The following is a 9,084-nucleotide window of genomic DNA, read 5'->3' as shown; positions in this document are numbered from 1 at the left end:
GGAGATAGAAGGATCCCCTTGTGATATGTCAAATGAGTTTTCATGGACTCTGCAAAAAATGCAAGTAAAAATGCCCTCTGCGGAGCCCCCTGAGTCCCAGCAGGGGTCAGGGTACGTGGCAGGTGCACGCTACACCCCTGCCCCCACAGTGGGCCTCCTGGAGAGAGAGCTTCCAGTTACAAACTTAGAATTCCTTGGGTATAAGGAGACAGCCAGGTAGTAATTACCAAGTATCATGTTAAGCACTAGGCTGTTGTGCCAGTCTGCAGGGTCTCATTTAATATTTGCAAGAACTCTGCAAATGGGTTTCTGGTAGGCAGGCCCTCCAAAGATGGCAGTGGCCTAATCCCAGAACCCTTGAATATGTGACCTAAACGGCCAAAGAGGGGCTTGTAAGTGTGATTAAGGATGGGCCGTGAAATGGGGAGAGTGTCCTGGATTGCTGGGGTGGGGCGAGGCGGGGAGGCAACCTATCCCATGACGTCGAGAACCTTTCTCAGCTGGACCGAAGAGATGCAGTGTGGCTGACTTAGGGAAGAAGGCAGCCTCTAGAAGCTGGAAAAGGCAAGGGAATAGATTCTCCCCTGGAGCTGGCAGGAGGACCAGCCCTGTTGGACGCCTAACTTACAGAACCGTGAGGTGGTGAACTTGAATCGCTTTAAGCCACCAAGTAAGTTCGGGGTAGTTTGTTTACAGCGGCAATGGAAGACTAATGCCTGACTGAGTTAATTATTCCCGTGTTACGGGGAACATAAAGGCTGAGAGAGGCCACGTGGCAATGAGCAGAGCCAGAAAAACCCAGGTCAGGTGCGTCCAGCTCCAGATTTCCATCTGGCCTGGATCAGAAGGGCACAGAGCACTGATGCTCGGCAGCTTCTTGGAGGCGTGGTGGCCCCTTTAAGGATGGGGCGGGGCTCGCGGTTGCCTGGAGACCGACCCAGTCAGGACGCGCAGGTCCCGCATCGCCACCGCTGGGCCTGGCGGAGCCAGCTGAGCGTCTGGAGCTTGGTGGGCACCCGGAGCGGGGTCCCAGCGTCCCCGGCCGGTGGTCCTTTGTCCGCCACGGCCAAAGTGACAGCCAGTGCCGGCTCTTCCTCCGCTTAGCTGACCGGACTCCCAGTTCCTGGGCAGGTGCATGGTGGTGGAGGAGGGCTTTGGGGAGGGGCAGAAAGTGCGGGGACCCCCAGGCTCAGAATGCGGCTCCTTCTGCGCTGCCTCAGGAGAGAATAAACAGTCAAGAGAATACGGTGTCAAGCCAGGGAGGACAGAGGAAAGAAGTTAATAGGAAACATGCCCTGAGAAACGAAACTTGCCTCACTCGTAGTTCAGAGGTCTCTGATCAGGGACCAGAAAGCCCGCCCGAGTTGAGAGGTGAGAGCAGCTCGCTTCGCAGCCCGACAGTGACGGGCGAGGGGCGGGGGTGGGGGGTGGGCTGGAAAGAGTATCGGGGTTTTGAAGGAAGAGAGAAGCAGGACTATGAGTGTAAGAGCCAAGCCGGAGGAGGCGATGAGCAGCGGGCAGGTGGGCCGTCCGAGGATGCCGTCCACCCGGAGCGGGGCATGGGGAGCCCTCTGCACCCTTGGGACAAGTGAAGAGGGACCTCGCCCTGCCCTCCAGGACTCATCTGTGCGTCCTGTGCTTTGGGAGGCTTTCCGTGAGGCCAGATTTAGAGGGCCTTGGAAACCGTGGCTTCGGAGCCCCGCCCCTCAGCTCTGACTTTGGGCGAATGATTAGCAAGCACGCAGTTTCCTGTCTGGGACTGGAGGCACTCAGCCAGCGGCAGTGCGGGCATAGGGAGTAGGCGCCAAGGATTTCAAGTTCAAAAATAGGAAAGCGACATAAAGTAATCACTCTGTGATTGTGTGTGCTTTTCCATGCTTTAGAAATGTTTTGTGCCTCAATTTATTTAACTCTTATAAGGAAACTAGGTCTATTATTCCTTTCTGATATCTGAAGCAGGACATCAAGTAACTTGCTCCAGAGCACACCGCTGTTAAAGGGTGGAGCCTGAGTCCAGCTCTGAGCACTTGGCCACACTGACATATTAGGGGACAAGCTTTTAAAGTGTGAACTGCCAGCATGTAGGACCTTACGGGATGAGTAGCCATTTTTCGTGGACAGGATTACCGATCTCACTGAAAGACTGTTTGAAAATGGTAGATGTGGTTCCAATTTAAAAAATTTTAGAAACAACCGATGCAATATTACGGCTGCATTTTTATAAATGGGTGGTACTTGTTTCTTGTAGCTTTTCAGGCTTTGGAAGAGAATGAGAATGGCATTGGGCTGTGAAGCGAAACTTTTAACTTCAAGTGAAATCCTCAAGTATTTAGACATACTTTTACTTTTTTTTTTTTCAGATAAAACTCATCAGTGCCCTGAAACGAACGGCTCTCAGCCAAGGAATCACGTGATCCACATATAAACGGACATCCAAGGTGATGGTGAAGGAAAAGAAAAAAGCAGACAAGAAAGGGGAGAAGTTCTCCCACTCGCCCTCATCTCTCTTTGATTATCCGGAGGTTTCCAAACAAAATGGCAATGCCGCGAAGCCCGAAGCGTCCCCCAGCGCTATCCCACCGTTGGAAATGCAGCTCAGTGAACCGGGACCCAAAAGAGAGTCCAAAGGCGAAAGTCCGAAGGTTGAAGACATCAGTGGATATGAAGAGCCCATTCTGACCAAGCTCATCGTTGAAAGGTAATCTCAGCGGGATGCTTTGTCTGTGTTCTTGTCTACCCTGCTAAGCTCTGTCTTCTCCCCATACCTTCTCCCTCCCTCCCTCCCCACCTTCCTCCCTCCCTCTTCTCTCTCTCTCTCTCTCTCTCTCTCTCTCTCTCTCATATTGCAGCTTCACCTGCCATTCATTACCGCTTGACTGGGCCTCTGGACTCTGCTTCTGGTCTCTCTCCCGAGGCCTGTATAGATTTACCTTTCAAATGCACGGCCCCGTTTTAACACATCACTCCCTGTATTAGTTATCTATGTAACAAATTACCCTAAAACATGACAATTAAAACACAGATATCGTCTCACACCGTGTATGGGGGTCAGGAGTCGGGAAGCAGCTTGGCCGGATGGTGCTGGGTTTCAGGATCTCATGAGATTCAGCCAAGATGTCAACCAGGGCTGCCGTCCTCTGCAGGCTTGGCTGGCCGGACATGTGCTCTGCTTTCAGAGAGGCTTTGTGGCACGGCTGCTGACAGTTCCTTGTCACACGGACCCTCCCCACAGGGTTGCTTGAGTGTCTTCACGACGCGGCAGCTGGCTTCCCCAGAGAATGGCTCGGGAGAGCAAAAGCAGAAGCCACGTGTTTTTTGACTTAGTCTCAATGTCACTGTCATTGCTGCAACATCCCGGTGGTCACAGAGGTCATCTCTGTCCTGTGTGGGAATTGACTCCACGTGGGCGTGACTCACCCAAGGGGAGACTCCTGGGAGCTGTTTGGAGGCTGACCAGCACCCTCCTCTTAAACACTTAGTTCCTTTCCATTGTCTACAGAATAAAACGCCTCAGCCGGCCTCTCTCCTCCCAAACACCGGAGCAGAACGCGGCTGGACTTGGCCCCACAGTCCCATTTATTTCTATCTTTGCTTACAAAAAGCGCCCTTCCTGGAAGGTCTGTCTCTCCTTTCTAAGAGACCAAATCTCACCCACTCTTCAAGGTCCAACCTTTTCCATGAATTCTTCCCAAGAGGAAGTCACTGTCCTCAAAGCTTACACTTAGCACTTTCTATTATGCGTTAACTATAGACCTACTATATATTACTTTCTATTACATGTATATTATGTGTGAATTACTCGAATTTGTCTATAAATCTCAACTTCTCTGCCAGGCTGAAATTCCCTTCATAGCAGAGATACACCCCGAGTATCAAACGCCAGACCTCAGGCCCAGCAGGGACTCAGTCAACATTTCTGGTTTATCGATGAGTTCCTGTACGCCGGCTCTGGGTTGAGCACTATAGAAGGATATTAAAAAGTATGAAATATGGTCTATATTTAAGTTCCTTGACCTTCCGCATTAACTAGAACCTCCAAAACAATATTGAATCCTGGGTGATAAAAGCAGGCAATCCCATTCACGTTCTCGATTTTAATGAAACTGATTTCAGTATTTTACTCTTAAAAATCATGTATGCGATTGTGTTTTCACAGGCTATTCTTGCTTAAATGCTTTCCTCATGATATTCATTACTTGGAATTTTTAAAGAAACGATTGCTGAATTTTTACCAAATACCTTTCTGACATCTTGATTTAGTGATGTAATGAATTATATGTATAGATTTTCTGTGTTTAATCTTCCTTGTATTCTCGGAATGAGCCCAGTTTGCTCATGGCTGTCACAGGCTCGCTTACCTCAGAGCCTAGGGATGAGCTAGGCGACCAGTCACAGATCATCCAGTCAGTTCCGAGTTAAGAATCTGGTCAGTGTTCTCGGTACCTGCCTCGCCCAAAGCCAGCACGTCAGCAAGCCCTTGGGGCTCCGTGCTGAGAATATTATATTAGAAAAATCAAAAGAAAATCAGTCAAATGTACATAACACAAAGTTTACTATTTTAACCGTTTTTAAGTGTACAATTCAGTGGCATTAAGTTCCCTTACCATGTTGTGTAACCATCACAACTATCCACTTAAACACTTTTTCTTCACTCCAGAGAAACTGCCCAGAATAGATGGTAACCTTCCATACTTACCCGCCCCCCCACCCCCGCCCCCGTGCCCCATGGCTTCCTCCTGGCAGTTGCTCTGCCCACGGTCTTTCCTCCACGCAGGAGCCGGAGTCATCTTTTTAAGAAATAAATCTGATCTTGTTCAGCTCACCTCTTAAAACGCTCTCGCGATTCCTCCTATAGCTTTGGATTTTATTGCCCATCTTCATTCCAGCCCACAGCTCCCGCCCTGCCTGGGGCTGCCCTCCTGCTGCCTCCTCTGACTGTCCCCTGCCCTCTCTCCCTCCCTCCACCTGCTGCTCTCCTGTCTCTTGGCTGAACCTGAGCCGCCAGGCTCTCCTGCCTCCGGGCCTTTGCACTTGCTGTTCCCACTTCTTGGGATCCTCTTCCCAAGGATCTTCTCATGGACGTTTGTCTCTAGTCCTTTCGGTCTCAGTATGGCTCTCGTGTCCTTGGCGAGGCCTCCCCGCTTCCACAAAAATCGGACACGATCCGGCATCACCTCGTTTTCTGTTGACTGTCTGTCTCTCCTCAGTGAGCCGGAAGCTCCCGAGGGCAAGAACTTTCCAGCATCACTGCCCTAGTCCCGGCCCTTAGAAGGGGGCGGGCATGGGGTGGCCCTCGGCGGGCGGGGGATGTGTGTGTTGAGTGAATGAGTTTGAGATGTGCTTCTTCATTCCCGTTACTGGTGCATCTTAACCCGCTGTCACTTAGATGTACGCACACCATTCGTTACCGGGAACTTTCTTTATTTCCCTGTAGCTACGAAGGGGAAAAAGTCCGCGGACTCTACGAGGGAGAAGGCTTTGCCGTCTTCCAAGGAGGCTGTACCTACCAAGTGAGCTCGGCGTTCGGGGAGTGGGCGGGGAGGAAGGTGTGGGGTGACCGTTTTAGGTTTGTGTCTTCAGAAAGGTCCGCTGAGTCTTCGAAAGAAATTAGAAGTACTTAATGCCGACTTTGTTTTGAACCGATTATACATTTTGAGTTAAAAACATGGCTCAGTACAACCGAAGTAGTCATTTTAGATTTTTTTTCTTTCCTGATTTTATTGTGCAAACCACACTAAGGACACTGCGGTAAATAACGAAGAGTAAAATCCCAGTATCATCAGCCTTTTGCCGTAAATGTTTTCGATTTGCTATGTTCCTTGTAGTCCCTGAACGGAGGTATCAGAGTATTTCCACACGGGCGTATCCATTTTGTAGATAGCATCGTCTTGGATCTTTTTCCAAGAACCTTTCCTTCTCTGTATTGCCACGTGGTTTCATAACTTAAATTGTTTTATTGCGGTAAAATGGATATAACATCAAACTTACCACTTGGACCATTTGCAAGCGCCCAGTTTGGTGGCGGTGAGCGCCCTTACCATGCTGTGCAGCCGTCCCCACCACCCCTCCCCAGGCCTTCCGCATCGTCCCGAGCTCATTCCAGACCCATCCAAAGCCAGCGCCCCATTCCCGCCTCCGTCATTTTAAACGGTGCATATAGTGTTCTGATTCACTATTCCCAACTGTCGTGGGATACTTTGGGGGTGTTTTCGTTTTTTGCCTTTATTAATAATGGATTCTTTCAGATCATCAAAGCGATACGTGATTATCACAGAACGCCTCTCTGTGGTTGAGGCCGTGGCATGGGTTTTAGTACCCATTTTTTGCCCCTTTAACATACAACACGTTCATTTTCCCGTGTCACAAAGACTGCAAAAAACATGGACGCGGACTGGATTTACAGCCCACGTCTAGCAACCGCACAGGACTGCCCGGTGTCGGGTTTAGGGAGCTGGGCTTTTCTAACTCCTCCTCAGATCCTTTTTAGAACGGGGTGACGCCGGTGCGGTGCCAGCTCCAGAGAGGGCTCTGCTGCCGTCGCTGAATGAGTAGACAAGCATGTCGCACAGATGGAAGGGGAAGGGGGGCTGACCCCACGGGTGGCCTGGTGTTTTACACGTTGTCTTGTGAAACCAGCGACGGCTCCTAAGGGTTCGTTGTTCTGTTTCGAAGGGCATGTTTTCAGAAGGACTCATGCATGGACAAGGGACTTACATTTGGGCCGATGGATTGAAGTATGAGGTAAAGCGTGTCATACGTCATAGTTCTGAACTGTCATTGTGAGACTTAATGGTCAGGTCCCCACAACTAAACATACGACTTTATAAAAGTAATTCAGCACAGAGGTTAAAGCCACAGAACTAAAGAACATAGGCGAAAAGTAACTCGCTACTACCTGGGGCCCTCTGGTGTTGTCATCTGTATGTTCTAGAGGGTTCTGTGCATGTGCTTGGCCTCGCCTGCTTTTTACAGACACAAATAGTTTACTATACATTCTCTTCTGTACCTTCATTTTGCAGAGATCACCCCATATCCATTCCTCCCGACCTCCCTCTTTTTACTGTCTGCTTGTGTTTCATTATGGGGAATCCATCTTGCTGGCTGAGGGGAATACGTATTTTTAAATTGGCTGCTAGAACCAAGCTGCCCCCCAAGAAAGGGCCCCAGCTTCAGCTCCCACCCACAGTGTGAGCACCTGAACCACTATTCTAGGAATCACAGCTGCGAAGCTGCCGCCCCTGGGGGTGTCTGTAAGTGGTAGTGAAGCTGTTTAAAGCACACGTTCAAATAACAGCCAGGTGAGGGAAACCGAGGCAGGTTTGGGACACGTGGGCAGCAAACTGGAGCCGGACAGGGGGAGCAGAGAGGTCGACTCTTGCCATCACGGAGGGGAGGGAGGGGACCGCCAAGGCCCTGGGGACCCCGAGGGTTGGGCCCCAACAGTTTGGGGCCAGACTTTCTTGGGGAGACCCCTCCCCCACAGCCCTGCTGGTCTCGCAGGCACAGGCCCCTCACAGCGGTGGTCAGGAGGCGTCTCCCGGGAGGCCAGCTGGCCTCGTGGGCGGGCGGGCCCTGCCACACCGTCCTCTCTCCTCTGCTGACTGGCCGCCTCGGGCGAGTTCACTTCTGGAGGAGAACTGGGTGGCTCTGGGTCGTGAGGCGTTGAGCTTTGGGGGCCCCATGCGCCCTGGGCTTCAGCACAGCGGATTTTCTGGAAGGTGCCCGGGGGGCAGGCCACTGACTGACATGTCCACAGGACATCTTGATGAACCCCACGCAGGAACTCGGGCACCCAGCAGTCACTAAGCCTGGCCGAGGGAATTGGCCTCCTCGGAGGGAGTTCCAAGGATCGGAGTTCCCAAGGCCGGGGCAGGGGAAGCCACCACTTTAGCATGTCACCTGCTTGCTGCTCAGTGCTCAGTCTGCATACAGCCTTCCAGGCGTTTCTTTCTGCCCCGACTTCTCCCCAGTGGAGGCGTTGGATGGGACATGCAGAGAAGGAAGGGGGAGGGTGGCCGCTGGGGGGTGGGGAACTGTTTCCAGGACTAGTGGCGGCAGTCGGGGATGCGTCTCGGCGTCGGGGGGTCTCTCCACTGCTGCCTTTCTGTCACTCTAATGGCCATTTTGGCTTAGGGGGAATTCGTGAAGAACATCCCCATGAACCACGGTGTGTACACGTGGCTGGACGGCAGCACCTACGAAGGGGAAGTGACAAATGGCCTGAGGAACGGATTCGGGATGTTCAAGTGCAGCACGCAGCCCGTGTCCTACATCGGCCACTGGTGCCATGGCAGGAGACACGGGAAGGTGGGTGAAGCAGCCACGCGACGGCCGGCTGGGAAGGAACGGACGGTCACAGAGGGCGGGAAGTGCGGGCGGTTGACGTAAATTCACTGTTTTGTTTATCGAGGCGAAATCCACATCCCATGATATTAACCATCTAGCGTAAGCAAGTCAGCGGCATTTAGCACATTCACCGTGTCGTACAAACACCGGCCCTGTCTGGCCCCCAAACATTTCAGCGCTCCGGAATGAACCGCACCCATGACCGTGAGGTGGTGCCGCCCCAACCCCCCACCTTCCAGTCCCACCCGCCTGCTTTCTGTCTGTGCGAGTCTCCACGGGTTCACCCCTTCTGAACCTTTCACGTGACTCGAATCGTACGAGAGGCGACCTTTCGTGTGGAGAGACCCCCTGATGCCAAGACGCGTCCCTGACCGCCGCCACTAGTCCTGGAAACTGTTCCCCATCCCCCACTCCTTCCGCCCAGGCTGGAGGCATGTCATCCCTCTTTATGGCTGAATAATAATTGTTATTCATAATAACAACGTTTATCTGTTGTGGGGCGTGTGGGCTGTTTCCATCCTTCGGTGCCTGTGACTAGTGCTGCTACGAATGTGGACAAGGACTAGTCTAGGTCCTTGGGTTCTTTCGGGCGTGTACCTAGGAGTGGGATCGCTGGGTCACATGGTGACTCCGCGGTTAACACTTTGAAGAACTGTCAAACTCTTTTCCACAGTGGCTGCACCATTTTACATTTTCCTGGCGATGCAGGTTATTTAAATTCCCTTTTAAGCAAGGTGG

General features: G+C 51.8%; 1 protein-coding gene across 7 annotated transcripts in view; it reads left to right on the top strand.

The window, feature by feature from the left end:
- The first annotated feature begins 68 nt into the window (after positions 1 to 68).
- Positions 69 to 9,084, top strand: part of LOC120616418 (radial spoke head 10 homolog B-like) — a 32,053-nt gene continuing 23,037 nt past the window's right edge. For 3 of the 7 annotated variants that reach the window (XM_039879802.1, XM_039879830.1, XM_039879825.1), the window contains exons 1-5: positions 69 to 1,131; positions 2,361 to 2,698; positions 5,435 to 5,510; positions 6,673 to 6,741; positions 8,134 to 8,307. In XM_039879802.1, coding sequence (XP_039735736.1) covers positions 2,442 to 2,698; positions 5,435 to 5,510; positions 6,673 to 6,741; positions 8,134 to 8,307 — 576 coding nt within the window. In that variant the 5' untranslated portion in view covers positions 69 to 1,131; positions 2,361 to 2,441. Of the gene's footprint in view, positions 1,132 to 1,500; positions 1,522 to 1,567; positions 1,929 to 2,360; positions 2,699 to 5,434; positions 5,511 to 6,672; positions 6,742 to 8,133; positions 8,308 to 9,084 lie in introns of those variants that run through there. The other 4 variants (XM_039879814.1, XM_039879819.1, XM_039879815.1 and 1 more) reach the window with 4 other exon arrangements.

The sequence above is a fragment of the Pteropus medius genome, unplaced genomic scaffold (assembly GCF_902729225.1).
Source record: "Pteropus medius unplaced genomic scaffold, Ma_sr-lr_union100, whole genome shotgun sequence".
In the NCBI taxonomy this organism is placed as follows: Eukaryota; Metazoa; Chordata; class Mammalia; order Chiroptera; family Pteropodidae; genus Pteropus; species Pteropus medius.
This window is presented reverse-complemented; position numbering and strand designations above follow the sequence as displayed.